The sequence below is a fragment of the Passer domesticus genome, chromosome 2 (genome assembly GCF_036417665.1).
Source record: "Passer domesticus isolate bPasDom1 chromosome 2, bPasDom1.hap1, whole genome shotgun sequence".
Taxonomy (NCBI): Eukaryota; Metazoa; Chordata; class Aves; order Passeriformes; family Passeridae; genus Passer; species Passer domesticus.
In genome coordinates this window covers 86,977,511-86,993,754 of record NC_087475.1, presented here as the reverse complement: position 1 = coordinate 86,993,754, position 16,244 = coordinate 86,977,511, and the positions used below count along the sequence as shown (strand labels likewise).

Below are 16,244 nucleotides of genomic sequence, written 5' to 3'. Positions count from 1 at the left end.
CTATTAAAGAAACAGCTGATTAGATTTTGATATACACACAGAGCAAAAAAAGTGTGCAAATCCTCTCTCATATTTCCAGAGATTCTAGGTCATATCCCTTTGTTGTATCTTCCAAAAAACCCAAGCTGCTGAGATTAAAAGTCTGCAGCCCACCTTATCCAAGCAGTCTTTACCCTCATAATAAGGCAAACCTGTGGTTCATCAGAACTGCTACATTCAGATGGTGAGTGCAGCAGGCTGAGAATCTTGCTGCAGCTCAAATGGAAAACAAGCTATAGTTTTAACAAGTCAGTGACACAGGCTTGACACAATGCAGCACTGTGATGTTGATGGTGAATTCAAGCCACCATGCAATGCTTTTTGCCTGCTAGGCTTTCAGCATCATGGAATGATAGAATGCTTTGGGTTCAAAGGGACCTCAAAGACCACCTTGTTCCAAACCTGGAACCATGGGCAGGGACACCTTCCATTCATTACACCAGGCTTCTCAGAGGCTCACCCAACCTGGCCTTGAACACTGCCAGGGCAGCTGTATCTTCTCTGGGCAGCCTGTGCCAGTGCCTCACCACCCTCACAGTGAAGAATCTCTTCATCATACCTAACCTAAATCTACCCTCTTATCTGAAAACTCTTCCCTCTTGTTCTATCACTGTCTGCCTTAAAAGTCACTGTCCCTCTTCCTAAAAGTCCCCTAAAGTACTGCAAAGCTGCGTTGAGGTCTCCGCAGACCTCATGTTACATGTCACATGTCATTCACCCTCACTGCTGTCATACTACTGCACAAAAACCTCAGTGGACAGTCACAGGGACAACACTACATCTAACTCTGGCAGCAGTCTGCTCCTCTGGCAGCAGAACACCAGTATTGCTCAGTGGAGAAGAAAAGAAGAGGAAAGCAAATAGAAATAATACATTTCAAACCGTTTCTACTTCTCCTTTAGTAACAGGAAGGAAATAAGCAGGAAGTTTGTTATGTCAAATTTGGTAAAGGAGAGAGATGAAAGATGCAGTCCTGACAGGACCTTAGTTGCCAGCATCTCCGAAGAGACCCTAGACATCCCATTAACACTGGGTTCTGGACAGACTGCCAGGCCACCCACACCCCCACAATGCTTTAAGCAGTGCAAGGTTGTCCTACACTTGCATTAAGCTGAGCCAGGAACCCTTAAGACAAGGATGTGTTTTCCAGTGTCCCTTTGTGAGCCCTTCAAATACTGACATACCTGTCCAAGTAATTGACAATGTTGGAGTTTTTGTTTTCCCTCATTACAAGGATCTCATTAATAATCAGTTCTTTTTTGGGCTGCTGCTGCAAATTCATCTGTTTGATTGCAACCTGCAATGAAAAGAGATCAAGTAAAGCATTATTGCAGGAGTCCCCGAAACCTGCCAGTACCAGTCAATTTAGTCCCACATCCACATGAGGGAGGAAAAACACCTTTTGATCATGAGGTCACTTTTTCATCATCATCATTACCATTCCATAACTCTGCAGGTTCCTGCAGCCAGTCCATTTCCACATCTGCTGGATAATACTTAATGAAAAAAGAACGAGGGGAATTGCCATTTTCATACTGGACCTTAATGTCACAGCTGGACAGCTGTCTCCATCTACAGTTTCTTGGTAACAGAGATCCCCTTGCTCTGGCATAGACTGGTATGTCAAAAACTTTTTGTTTCTGAAAGGATTCTTCTTAATTTTATTTTTAATTGGATGTTTCGGAAAATTTTTGGGTTTTTTTTTCCCTGCTCCCATGTAAATTTTGGCTTCTAGAAATCAGAAGTAGGGTGAGTAAATAACACAACCATGCTTAGTACTTCAAGGTAGTAACTCTATTTCTTTTGTCACAAGAAGACCTGGGGGAGAGAAGCACCAATGTTTAGATAAAAGGCTGAAAATAAATGAATTGGAGTCAGCTTTATGTCCAGTCATGCCTGAAGGGCAACAGGGATGGATTTTTCAGCTGCAACCCTTTGGTTTTGTAGCTTTCTTCCTGTTTTAGGATGCCTGCTCTGCATGTATGTATGCAAAGAGCAGGAAGGAAGAGTTACAACATGTTTGTAACTCTTGTGTTCAGGTTTCATACTACCAGTACTTCGTGAGAGCCCCTGGCCCTCAGAGGTTCTTTCAAATCAGTAAAGCTACACAGCACAGCTGGAGGCAGAGATAACTCACAGAGGTTACACCTCAACTGCCTTTGGTACAATATTTTGGCAAAGGGAATGAAGTGAAACTATGCCTTTACAAAACTGCTACATGCAGAGAAAGAGGCCTGAGTGAATGGACTGGAGCCAGCAACTACAGTAACTCACAAAAACAAGGATTAAAAAAAATAAGTCACAGAGAGCCAATATAGATGGATACAATTAGCATTTTGATAGTATAGCAGGGAAGACTACACAAAAATCCCAAAACATGAGAAGGCAGAAGCAGACAGACATGCTGCTTTTCCACAGTACTCATGAGGGCTGTACTTTAAGGAGACAAAAACAAAAACCCCAGGCTGCTCTTTGTACAAGACCAGAGAGAAGAATGAAAGATGAAGAAGAAAGGGAAGGCATTTTATGCAGATAAAGAAATTCTCAGTGCTTCCCTGCACTGAGCTCCTGAGTTCAGTGCACTTCATAGAAAGGAACAAGCAACAGCATGACAAAGTTATAGTGATCTCAAAGGCAGATTTAAAAATTCAGGGCCTGATCACACTAGTGTAATAGGAATGATTTAAAAGTCTGTTGTAATACAAGAGTTCAAATTTTCACAAGGGAGTCACCCAAGGGGTCCAGAAAGAAAGCAGAAAACCAAAGGATTTTCCCCTCCTATAAAATTTTTCATTGCTTCAAAATAAATATAAGAACCCTTCCTTAAAGGCTGCAATTAAAGTGTGTTAATTCTTCAGGAACTGAAAAAGGAGGTAAAGGAATTTCAGCAAAAAGCACAGTCATGAAATTTACTGGTGAATAACTCTTACATTGTGCAAATGCAAAGCAGACACACATTGTTGCAGACTTCCATAAATATATCTGGAATAACACAAACTTTCATCTTTTAAAAAATCCTCCATCTAGAAATAAAGGTTTCCACAGATGCTGCATATCCATCACTACTAGTTTATGATGCAGGCAATAAGTATAGCACTTTTTCATATTTGTGAGGGGAAAAAAGAAAATACAGGCATTCCTTCTCTCACAATTCAAGGGCAGAAAGTACGTGGCCAAGGGTGGGACAGGAACTATTTCTATGCGAGTTAAGTCCTGTAAGTGTAGGAAGCAGAGGAGCAGAGGGCAAATAAAAGAGTTTGTATGGAGACAGGGAGTAATCTTGGGGAAAAAGAGAGAAACTTTTACTGAGGAACTGCCCAGTCCAAACATTTGCTTCTAGCCTTTCCAATCACAGAAAGAATCTTTATAAATATGAAATGATTCAGCAATCAAAACTTGTGAAGTAATTTTTTCCAGTTCTCTGCTCAGACCACTCAACCATGTCTCATTAGTAAGTAAATAAAGACCTCATTAAAAATAAGATGTCATGAATCCCTGAAAGACAGTCTTTATTTTGTAGCATCAACTTGAACTTTTGGGTCACAATCCAAAAGCCACTGCTGTGGTACTCTGGCAGCACTTACCTCCTGTCCTGTAGCTACATCTATTGCTGTGTAAACTGTACCTGAGGCTCTAAACAAAACAGAGAAAAGAAAAAGAAATTATATATTAGTGTCTCAAAGTAAAAGTGAGAGCTTAACACATGCCCCTTCCCACTTGTCTCTCTGAAGTGCTCTCAATCCCATTCCTTTACATGCAATAATTCCAGTGGTAAACATTTGAAATATTTCTGAGACAAGGCTGTTGTCGAGCCAGAAGCCAGAGGATTTATGGGGAGAAAAGTTCCTAATAAGGAACACTATGGTTGTCCAAACCCTTGCTGCTAAACCAGCAAACTGTGGGACTGTGAGTTTATTCCATTTCAAGCAGCATGACTACCCAGGCTTGCAGAATGCCCAACATGATAACAGAGCAGCAGAATCAGCTGAAGTAAACAAATGGGACATTGTACTGAGGAAAACAGGAGTTTGAGCCTCAGCACATGGATCTGTCTGCAGATCTGTGTTTTGCCTCAGGACAGTCTCTCCTACAACCTCTATTTTCCCCCTACCTTTGCTTAGAGGGGCATAGCACATGCCTTGAGGAGAGCTGATTCAGAAGCAAATCTGTAAATTGAAGATGGTCTTGCAGTTCTTTCCCTGCTTGTAGTTGTATTTATCAACCTGATCATCTAATGGCATAATTTCTTACAACACAATTCCACAAAAACCCAGTCCCTGTGATTTTGCCAGGAACAGGAGAATATTTGGGAGGATGTGGAACCCAGCAAAACAACCAAAGACAAAAAGAAAAAAAATAAATAAACAACCAAACAAAATAAACTTTTCAAAGCCTCCACAACAGCCTTTTCAGCAAGCTAACTTAGTCTGGTTTTGGTGAATTCTTCTTAGCATAAGGAAGAGAAAGGTTTAGGGCAGAGAAGCAGCATATACTAACCCCTGTCCAATCTTCTCAAAATTTGTGTACTTCTTTTTTGGATCGCCCACACTCACGATACTTCCTGTAAAAAACAAAAAACAAGAGGATTTTCTTCAAGGCCTTTTTTCATACAGCAACAAGAGCTAGCTGTAAGAACAGCTCCATCAACCACAGTAGGCTCTGTCTCATGAGCCACTCATCAGAAATCCAGAGGCACATGGACACCATGGAAGTCCTCAGTTATTTACGCTCATCCCAGCTGCAGCATTCCCCTGTATCAGGAACTTCCCTCCAGAAATTAAGAACATTTAACCTTCACTGGCAGTCATTACTAGGTACAGGATGGGGATAGACATGCCTAACACATGGAAAAACAATTATTTGTTCGAAACCTGCTACTTAAAGTCACTCCCAGCTTCAACACCCTGGATGATCTAAGATGCTCCCGCACTGCAATGTCTCTGAATTTGGAGGCTGGGCTCTCAATCATCTTGGAGGCAACAGTCTGTTGTAAAACTAGTCAAAGATTTCCCTATGCATGACTATTTGTAGCAGCAAAAAAAGTATTTATGATGTTTTTGTAACAGGACAACCACAACCATTTACTGACCCAGTGACTGGGCTGCAAGACTCAGGAGAGAAAGTAGAGAGACCCTCCAGACCCAGACCTCCCCTGCCTGTCCTGGGCAATGCTCTGTTGCTCTTCCAGGAATCTGACAGTCAGCACAGGTTTTAAGAGCAGTTACTAGCATCCCTCTGGTTTTGCAGAGCAACCTGAGACCACCTCAGCTCATTCTCCCAAAAGCAAAAGAAAGTTTCTTACTGCCTTCCTCAAAGAGAAAAACACTTTGCCTGGTGTTCCATAGCAAAGGGCTCCAAGTGGCTGCAAACTTAAACTGAATTTGATAACTTCCCTACAGCAGGCAGGAACTACATCCTTTTTAGGCTGAAGGAACCAGAGCCAGCAATTTCTAGAGCTCAGCTGAGAGCCAGTCTCCTCTAACAGCACCAGGGTGGCTAATAGGATCAAGGATGTAGAGCTGCATCCGAGCTGGTGTTTGCAAGTCACCGAAGCTGCCGACACACGGTGCTGCTCTCACAGGGTCTGGGCTGAGCCTCAACAGATGTACACTGGCAAAGAAAATGCTCGTGGTCATTAAGCCAAGAAATCCAGTAGCAAGCAGAGCAAGAGCAGGCTATTTTCAGACAGCACTGGAGAGCAGCCAAACCTAGAGGGTTTAGGAAAGACAGAGGTAGAAGTAGGGAATATCACTCATGTCTGGAGAGGAGGGCAGAAAGAGAAATCTGGCTTTACAAAACCCACTCTACAATTACAGAAGCAATGCTGTCTGCCCTGAGGACTGGTATTTCTGGACAAATATTCAGAAATTTTCCCTCAAAGCCTAACCCAGGCTACAAGCTCAGACTGCAAATGCTTCCCCAAGGCAAGGACTGGACAGAATACTGTGGTGACAAGTGGCCGTTGCCAGTTTTGCCCAGTTTAATGCTGGTGACTCTAAAATGGTGGGATATTTCCAAAGAGTCAGGTGAGGATTCATTAATGCTTGCACCAATGCTGTGTTTCTGCTGAGAGGTAGGGATTGAGCAGCCTCCTTTTAACCTTAGCATACATTTAGCACATCTTTTGTATGTGTAAATATATTTTTGCTTTATGGTTCCCATCATTTTAGTTACATGTCAAACTAAAATGTCCAAAGGCTGCTTGTCTGCATAAGCACAGCTCCATTACCCTCAGTCAAAAGACATTTTTACTCAGATCAAGACTAAAGATTAAAACTTCATAACATTTTTCTGACTAGCCCACATATAGAAGCTGACACCTGGAGCAAGCAAGGTGTCAGAAGTTACATCTGCTTCCCAACACTCCCAAAAGTAGCACTTGCACTTCCCTGCATGACTGAAGTGGGTGTATTTTTATTAGAATAGCACTTTTTCTTCTGCCACAGTTGCTGCTCGCCCTGCCTGGTCACAAAAATGTCTTGAATCCTTAATGATACAAAAGTCCTGCTAGTTGAGTTGGTGAAGTTGATGTTTTGAAACAATGGATGTGAGTTTTCTAATAGCAAGCAGTTCCAATTAATAAGCCATCAAGTCAATTTAGGCTTTATTTAGAGAAATTAGCTACTCAGATACCATTTTAATTTTTTTTAAAAAAATTAAGTTATATCCTCAGATTAAGTCTTCATCTAACTATTAGACTCTTACTCCTAAAATACTGGCAAATATATCCTCAAGCCAAAGAGGCCAGCCTTATCATAGAGGTGCCAACACAATTTAAGTCTACTGACAAGGAAGGCATGGACATAATTAATACAGGATTAGTAGTTCAAAGAATTAGAAATGTTCCACTCTAATAAAACCAGGCTGAGGATAGCAATCAATTGCATCAAAGAGCTGGTTCAGCTGCTGGATATGCCACAGCATAACCCAAAACCACTGGGAAGCAGTGGAGCACTTGCATTGAAGATAGGAACTGTTAAAGACATGAGGACACATCTGAGAGACTTGATGAATTTTTCTCAGAAAAAACCCACCAATTTGGCTACCCACAAAATGTTAAAGCACTTAAAAATAACCAAGTCACTTTACACCATGATACTGTGGAAGGCAAACTTGGGGATGCATTAATTTTCTCTCCATCTTTTAGACACCTCATGTCTAACATTGCAATATAATCATTCATGCTTCAGAGCTACAGAATAAGATGTGGAACGATCTCAGACTTCATAGCTAAATAGATGTTATTTATTCAGGGCTTGTTTTGCAGAGCTTGAAGACCTGTAGTTCCCTGGGGACTTCAGCCAGTATCACAGGGGCTCAGCCTAAATTCAAGCTCCCCCCTTACATCTGCCCCCAATTTTGTGTTGTGACTGTGTACCCATGTCTTCACTAAGGGATTGCAAGATGGGGAAACATTTCAGCTTATTGACATTCTGAGAAACCAACTCCACAGGACCTGGAATTTAACTTTTTTAAAGAACAAGGACATACTTAATTTTTCCAGTATCTCTTCATCTGACATTTTTGGCTTTTTCTTTTGCTTCTCTGTGTTCCTGACCAGCATGTCGGGTGCTGTTGTGCTGTTTTCCGAGGGAGAAGAAATAGGAGAGGTGGCCACATCTCTGGTAGGCGGAGGAAGAGGATCTATCACAGAGCGGGTGTATATCTAATTTTGTTGGGAAAAACACAGGAGTCAGGTGAAGATTTAAACACTTCTATTCATCTTGTTACTGTTGTTGTCAGGGATGCATTTCTATAGCTGCTTTGTTAGCAGCCCACAACTAGGCAGGTGAGAACACTAAGGTACTCTGCCAGAAGGAATGGCTCCCACTGCCTCCCTCCTGCTCCCAAGAAGGGCTCAGCATCAAGCCATGCAGAGGGACTAAGAGTCACAGTCAAGGCCCGTCTGTGACTGCAGCAGTGCAGGCTGAACAAACAATTTCTGCTCACAGATTTGGTGTGTTCAGGTCGTGGAGCTATCACAGGGGGTGGAGCTGCATCGTCTTCATCGTCCTCATCTTCAGACACTGAGGGCACTGCAGGGGTCTCAGAGACAGCCTTCACATTCTGCATGGAGTTGCACAAATAGCAAAAATCAAAACCCAATCACATGTTATAAACAAAATCACAAACATTGGATTAAGCTCCGAACAGAGATTGCACTGAAGCAAGTGCAGAAAAACACTGCAGAACAGGTTGGTGAGTTAGAGTGTCTGCAAAATTCAAAACCCAAGGTTCCTGGGTCTTCATGGGAAATGGATGTGCAGTCCAACACTGCCTGACATAACTGCTCAGGCAGAGCTCCTCATCTGCCTGAGTCACAGCAACCCTCTTCCCAAGGACCTGAGGAGACCTGGGCTCTCTCACTGCTTTCCCAACACCCACACAGCTGACCAGCAGGTTTTGGGACACCCAGGTTTGGAAATATCTGTCCCTATTTATACTCTTTATGTCTCTTAGGGCTTTTTGTTGCTTCAAACCCTGACCATTCAGTATGAAAATTTCAGACTTTAAACACTAGAATTTGCATCAAACTCCTAATGCTTTCTCTAAAAGTTAGGAGGTCAGGTTAGCATCACCTCTGATATGGTGATTGAGAACTAATTAATTAATGTGAGATTTTGGAAGCAGAATCTGGCAAAACTGTTTCAAATCTCTTTTAGAATTACTTCCCATAAACATTTATGGAAAAATAGGAACAATTATTTTGTTTGAAAACAGTTTTATAGGTGGTTAAAAAATTATCTGGAATTTCCTGCAATACTTTGATTAGGAATGAAAGTCACTTTTAAATTTATCCACATGAAACTGGATTTGAAGTTCATTACATCCTTTACACTACAAACATTTCAAAATAAACTTGGTAAGGTCCTCAACCCACTAGACCAGTTCTGTTTATGCATCATCACCTCCCTAAGAGTGGTGGGGGGGAAAAGTATTAAAATCCTAAGAAAAAGAGGGGGAGAGGAACATGGTATTTCACTGTGCTAAAGTACTTGAAGTCATCATCACATCAAATAATTGTCAAAATGTACTTGACATAACACAAAAACCTAGTTTGTGAAAAACAACAAGGAAAAACTATGCACTGGGAATTTCCTGAATATCACCAAAATTAAATGTTAGCCTGAGGGAGGGCATTGGGTATCTCAGTAGACTGGTAACTACTGCTTTTGTCAGGATTTATTTAAAAATCCCACCTCTGAAACTTCTGAGGAGTGACATACAATGATGTGCAATAATGAACAACGGCAGAAACATTTTTCTTTTCTTTTTACAGAGTCCTAAATTATCAGACCTGAATAATCTGCCTTTAGAAGGAAGAAGAACAAACCTATTCTAGGTAATAACATGGCCATGAGAAAACAAGAGCTGAGAGAATTGTGGGGCTTTATGAACCATCTTAAGCTGAAAGTTTTGTTTCTTCCATCTCACAGGCACACACAAAAATTTATCATGTCTCCTAACAAAGTAAATAGGAGTGGTGCCTGCCCTGGCGAGGACTGAGTAAAGGTCAAACAGAGAGGAGGAGAGACTTTTATTTCCTGTTCTGCTAGAGATTAGTTTGGTTAATCAACATTAGCTTTAGTAAATCAGACCTCACAGGTTAGTAAATAAACTTTGTTATAAAACAGATGTTTATAGAGAAATAAACCCTGACAGCAGAGTGGTTATCAAATTCTAGGTATAGGAAAAGACCAACTTCTATGAAAACAGAACTATTTCTACTAATTAATTCACTCATTTCCATTTACTAATTCTCTATTCACTATAAATCCTACTGCTGTCTGCTTTATTCCCCACCAGTCAAAAAAAAAGGAGCATGCCTGCTTTTATACACATGTACTCACAATACAAATATATATAGTTCAGATTTTAAAATACTAAGCAAACTACAAGTTTACATGTAATTAACTAGTTTTTGCAAGTTTTTTTAATCCCCAAACTCAAGACAGAATGTGAGGCTTACCAATGTATTAGATGAATTGTAATCCTCGGCTGATTTATCTGAAAGACAGATAATAATGCCATTAGAAATGAGTTATAAATGCAGCAGAAGGGAGAGGAGCAAGGGACAAGTTCTCTTTAGAAAAGGCAGGAAAAAAGGATGCTCCTCAACTTAGCTCCCTAACTCCAGCTTCCCAGAACCAGCTGAACCCTGGAAGATATAGGAACAGAGGGTAAATAAATGCAGACAAATGCAGGGGTCACAAATCCTGGAGGGTGGAATTGCCCAAAGCAAAACCTGAATGAATATTGCCCTCTGTGCATGTGCACAAAATACTATCAGTGGACTAAATCCCCAGCAGAGGCACTGCAGCTGACTCCTGACTGCAAAATACTCAGTCTCAGCCACCTAAACTTCCTGGAACAGCAGAGAGGACCCCACAAGTCAACTGATGGGCTTCTCATTTGACTGTCCTGGCACATATGGGGAATATTTGTGTTTTTATCCCTGCTTGGAGCCTTCCTAATTAGTACCAGATCTGGTGACATGATTCTATCTCCCCAAAAGAACCAAAGTAGGGGTTAATATTTAGAAAGGGAAGGAGCTGCAGTTGAAAGGAAAAGGAGTGGTGGTTGCAGACGTCCTTCAGAGGGCAGATAACCCATAGAAAGAAGCACAAAACCTTGGCAGTTTCAACTTTTAGAGGAACCCAGCCAGCAATTTTCAAGCACCCAGGCAGCTGAGGCCCATTCCTCAACCATGGCACATGGGAGCAGAGAGACTCTCGCCCCAAGTACACAAAAAGCAACATCCACACCCACCCTGCAAATTGAAACTCGTGCAAAATTTAGCTGCCTGTTTTCTGCAGGGACTGTCATCAGGGGGAACCCAGACCCAGCAGTCTGGGATCTGCCTTCCAGATGCTGGCTGTGAGCATCAGAAAAAGTATGTGTTTGGGAGGCTCAGCCAGCTGACTGACCTCCTCTTTTGCAGCTATGCTGGGCATCCAGATTAACAGAAGAGCATTTTAAAGGGAGAGGGGTGCTTGAGCAGCCAGGGAATCTCATTCACATTATCCTTGAAAAGAGAGACCTACTTGTCAATTAAACAAAAGAAGCCCCACGTGCCCTGACCATAGAGAGCTGGACAAAGCAGCCACACAAGACCAACACCATATACCTGTGAAGCTCATGTATTTCTGGCTGTTGGAGATCTTCTTGGAGTTGTAAAACTCCAACACATCCAGCACTGCCTGGGGGTTCTTCTTCTGCTCTGACTTGGTGATGTTGGAAGTCTGCAGCAGACGTGCCCATTGCTCCGGCATTCCCTGTGGGAAGAGGCACCTTGGTAACACACAGCTGGTCTAACGTGCACAAAACATAAGCCCACTGTCACTGTTCTGCCCCAGCTTCTGGAGTTACACAGTATTGTGAGGGAAATAGGGAGAAAAGAGGACAGAAGATGAGAGGAAAGAAAAAGAGGTGAATGTCTGCCTCCCTAGCCACTGCCTGTGTTACAAATCACACTTGGGCATGTAAATGTCACTCTGCTCTTAGGTCTCTGGGTGACTCCCAGGTGCTTTGCAGACCAAAATTCAAAAACCAGAATGGAGAAGAACCAATTACTGCAGTTCAGGAAAAGACTCAAGAAAAAAAAAAAAACAAACCAAAACAAAACACAAAATCCTTTATGCACAGGTATTCACATACTTACATATACTCAAGAAAGACTATAGAAGTAACATGCACTGCATAGCCTCCAGCACAATGGACATGCAGCACTCATTTGGGTCTTCCCACTAGAGTAGCACTAGAGTTCTTTGGTAACAGCAGTGTGGTGCCCTCTATAACCAGAGCTGGGAGAGCAGAGGTGTTAACTTCACATCTGAAGTTCAGAATTTCATTAGAGGGACATCATTTCAGCCAGAAAATAAACACACCTGGGAAACAGCCAGGCTTGTGCCCTTCCTCACCAGCAGGGATAACAGTTTGTATGGACAAAGTGGCAGAGACTGGGATCCATGAGCAATGAAGTTATCCTTGCTGTTCGAAAGGATGGCTAGACACACCGCTCAGGTAATGCTCCACTACCCAGGTGGGGTAACCTGGGCAAGCCTAGAGGCTGCCATGCAAAACACATGTGTGCACATGGCTCAGGGTAGGGGAATAAAGTCCCTGAAAAAGCAGCATATTATAGATAGGTAGAAACACCTTGTTCACAAACAACTTCTGCCGCTAGGAAACACTATCTCATAACCGAAATAAGAGTGAAAATATGATGATGGTGATGGAATACAACTCTGTCTTTACAGTATTTTACATGTCAATAAACAAAAAAAAACCATCACACATAAAAGCATCTGACATTTAGCCTTAGGGCAGCACATACATGATCTCTCCTAAGTAGTTGTACACAGCTGTATGCCTCCCAAAGGAAAACTCTCAGAGTCCCACTTGGGGGACACAGACTATGCTATAGACTTCTTTCAGCTCTAGAGGAGGAAGGGAGGGGAAGAGAAGGGAGGAGAGATATATCATGTTTAGCTGACCACAGCAGCCAAAAAAACAGGAAAGGAAAAGTTTGCTGGCAGCCTGAGCACCTGGGATGTGCCAAATTTGACAGTCTCTCAGCATAAATTAGTGGGTAACCTCTGCAGATGTGTTTCAAATGAGATCAAACTAGGTAACAGCCCTTCCAGCATTAATATATAAAAGATTAATGGGCCCTGGCTCCTCCTAGCAATAAGCTAAACCACACAGTTATCTTTTCCTCCAGCTTCACTTACTGTGAATTCTCCCGTGACTGCATCAAACCCCACATGAATCGTGTGTTCAAAGTCTGAAGGGAGGGAGATCTCCGGCCGCTCTTTCTCTTTCTTCTTATTAGCTGCAAGAGACAAAAACAACAACAAATTTTAAAAAATCCATACATGCATCAAGAATTAAAATCTCCCCAATAGCTTCTAATTCACCTACACAATCACCCTCCCACACACATACACTAGTCATAGGATTTTGATTTGAAGCAGACAAACAGCAAGTTTAAAAATTTTCTTTCCACACTTAAGAGCAGCCACAGTGAGTGGACAACAGAAATAAAAATCCTGTAACACAGGACAAGCATAAAAGAAGGAAACTGATATATTCAGTATGTAAGGTATCAACTAATATATCTAGACTCAAGAGCATGAGAGCTATTTACCTAAAATATTCACTCAAACTTACACAGGTCAGAGTCAAAAGCTCTACAGTGGCAGTAAGTGGAAGCCAGTCCATTTTGAACACATAGTTGTATTTGTTGCTTTAAGCAACTTTAAAAAAACCCAACAAAACAATATTATGTGCTTTTAAATATACACTTGCCTCTCGTAGAAAAGCCAGGGACAAAATTAACTACAAATACTGCTTAGAAATTGCTTCCTTCATCTTATTTCCTCAAAAGTTTGTGAAGAAACCTAAATATAATGTGGGATTCTGCTATAAAATCTTATGAGCAAAAGCACTTCAATTTTTTTTGCTCACAAAATGAACAAAAGATGGTTTTAATAACCAGCTTTGAAGACATGAGCAAGATAGCAGAATCTGGCAGGTGAGGAGCAGAAGTCATAAAGAAACAGGGAAGGAAATATATCAAAGCAGATGCACCTTGCAAATTTTAAACTGGGGTCTTCAAACAAGATTATCATTATGCATTGGATTAAGTTCATCCATATTCATTATCTATTAAAGACTCCACCTTCCTTTTAGTATTTATTGTATTCCAGAAACTGAGATTAGTTTAAGGAAGAACCACATTCTAGTTGGCTTTGCTGCTGCATTTTAAAACCAGTGGAGCCAGGAGAAGGTGAGCAAACCACTCACATTTCCCAGCTGCTCCCCATTTTTATCCAAAGCCAAACAGAATTTGTTTTGTGGCTGACATTCCCCAGTGCACTTTTGGCAACGTGAATGCCAAACCCCAGGTATTTGAGAAGCCTGCAAGGCTAACACTCAGTATAGCAATTCTTCAAGACACTGCTGTGGTTGGTTGTGTAGAGAGGCTCAGGGCTGGCCCCAAAGGACTGAATCCCATTTCCTTCAATGCCAGTTCTGGCACTGTTCTCTGTATCATTACAGAGCTACAGTTGCACAGAGTAATTTTGGAGAAAGAAAAGGATCAGATGCTCCATTTGGGACACAAAGATGGAACAGATTGTTTTTGATCCCTCTTTCAAACAAAGGGAATGAGAGAAGCTGAGTCACAGAGGAGTGACAGAGTTGCCAAGGGGAAAAGAGCAATGCTGGAGGAGCCATCCCTGAGAAGGGAGCGAGGAGGAGACAGGAGCAGCTGCTGGTTAGCAGATGGTGAGCATCTGCAGCACAGAGGCTGCTGCACCACTAGCGCTGGATGGAAATGAGAGGCAAAGAGGTGCAGGGAGTGCCACCAGAGCCACCATATTCCATAGGCCTGCCTACAGGATCAGTGCACTCTTCCAAGCCAAAGACTGAGGTGCCATCTCAGCCTAGAAGTCCATTGCTCAGGTGAGCAAGAAGAGGACACCTCTACCAGCACCACTGTGCACGAGCTCCACACAGAAAATGAACGCCCACACGTGATCCAGGGACAGCTACCACCACAGAGCTGAACATACTCCTAAACAAAGCTTAAGGGCATTAGGTTGTTATCCAGAAGTCTTAGTTTTTTGGTGGTTTTGTGGGTTTTTGGGGTTTTTTTTGTTTTTTGTTTTTAAATTTCCATATTCAGGCAGATCTGACAGATCCAAAAGCCTAAACATTATTAAACCATTAGTAATACAATTGTCTTTGTAAGCAGATATTTATGTCATAGCAGGTGGTATAAGAGAAAAAGAACTAAAGAGAAAGGCACTCCCTTTAAAGTGATTGCATTATCCTTGCAATGAGCTAAAAAGACTTGAAGAATCTTAATCTAAAAAAAAAATACAAAAGAGAAATAATATATTTAAGATGACCTACTTACTACCACCAAAGGCTTTATTCCCACAAACACCTCATCACCTTCTCATTCACAGCCTTCCATGTTCAACGCTGTTACAAGAGCCTCCCAAAAATTTTCCTTATAATGTTCTGGCAACTGGAGCTGCAACTGTGAAGGATGATGTCTGACCATGCAGTGTGGCCATGCTGAAGCACACTGAGATGAGAAAGGTCTTGACCACAGCTAACATGGAGTAAAGTGCTCCCAGTCACTATGGAAAGGCTCCTGGTTGCTGCACACTGTCATCTTGTGGGTAAAACCTTGCCTCTGTTTGAAGCTGCAGCTGAGCTCAGCAAAGTTCAAAGGAGATAAATGTGCTCCATTCAAGCCAGACTGACACCCAGTTAGACACCGACGAGCCCCCTGAGCCCAGGAAAATTCAAAATATTCACAAGTCCTGCTGAGAGCAACAAGTCACACAAGCTCTGCATCCTATTGGGCAGGACCCACTCAGTATTAAGCCTGCAGGTTTGTGGTTTAGGCTTGGACAGAGGAAATGAGGACTACAAATTACATCCTACATTTTTCAGGCAGAGCATGACACCTCCATAGCTGCTTGGCAAGGGGTACAGTTCAATGCAAGTGCGCAAACATGCATGAGGCCCTGGATTTATGCCCCATGTGTCCTTTGCACAGCACCTCTGCTCATGTACAGGCCTAGCACAGATTTGCTCAAAATTACTTTCCTCTAACTGAGTGGAAACCAACTTCCCTTTTAAAAAAATAACAAAACTTCCCTTTAAAAAAAAAAACAAAACAAACCTAAAAAATAACACCCAAATTATTTCAGGCACAAAAAAGAGAAGTGTTGTGAACACTGAAGAATTTCCCTACATTTAAGAAGCCTGACACACTAGGAATTTAGCTGTCACCATGAAACTAGAAGTCTTCATAAGATGAAAATCAACCAATTTGAAGTGAAGGTGACAGTGTTAAAGGAATTTTTTGCTCAACAGGAATTAGAGGACAGAAGCAATCATTCTCGTTTGGGCAGGTGTATTGCAACAGAAGGCTCTGCTGGGCTTGGCTAAACAAAAATCTCTCATGTCTTGAAGCATCTGCCATGTTGGCCAATCTTCAGTAAACATGGGCAGCATTGGATCAGTTGCAGTCTGTCTGTGATTTTCCCCAAAACTTCATTTTTCTCCTTGTTTGTAGCTTTCCTTCATAATCCAACTCAAACTAGCATTTCAGGTTCTACTTCTTTTTCCCCTTTACAAGTTTCAGGTGATTTCTTTGATCTCTGGAACAGTTCATCCTA

General features: G+C 41.9%; 1 protein-coding gene across 17 annotated transcripts in view; it reads right to left on the bottom strand.

Moving 5' to 3' along the window:
- The window catches only part of PAK1 (p21 (RAC1) activated kinase 1), a 147,676-nt gene that overhangs the window by 61,083 nt on the left and 70,349 nt on the right, over nucleotides 1-16,244 (bottom strand). For all 17 annotated transcript variants that reach the window (XM_064409787.1, XM_064409774.1, XM_064409781.1 and 14 more), the window contains 8 exons: nucleotides 12,774-12,874; nucleotides 11,168-11,315; nucleotides 10,010-10,047; nucleotides 7,990-8,106; nucleotides 7,531-7,705; nucleotides 4,537-4,600; nucleotides 3,624-3,672; nucleotides 1,224-1,336 (listed from right to left, as the gene is read on the bottom strand). In XM_064409787.1, coding sequence (XP_064265857.1) covers nucleotides 1,224-1,336; nucleotides 3,624-3,672; nucleotides 4,537-4,600; nucleotides 7,531-7,705; nucleotides 7,990-8,106; nucleotides 10,010-10,047; nucleotides 11,168-11,315; nucleotides 12,774-12,874 — 805 coding nt within the window. The remainder of the gene's footprint in view (nucleotides 1-1,223; nucleotides 1,337-3,623; nucleotides 3,673-4,536; nucleotides 4,601-7,530; nucleotides 7,706-7,989; nucleotides 8,107-10,009; nucleotides 10,048-11,167; nucleotides 11,316-12,773; nucleotides 12,875-16,244) is intronic.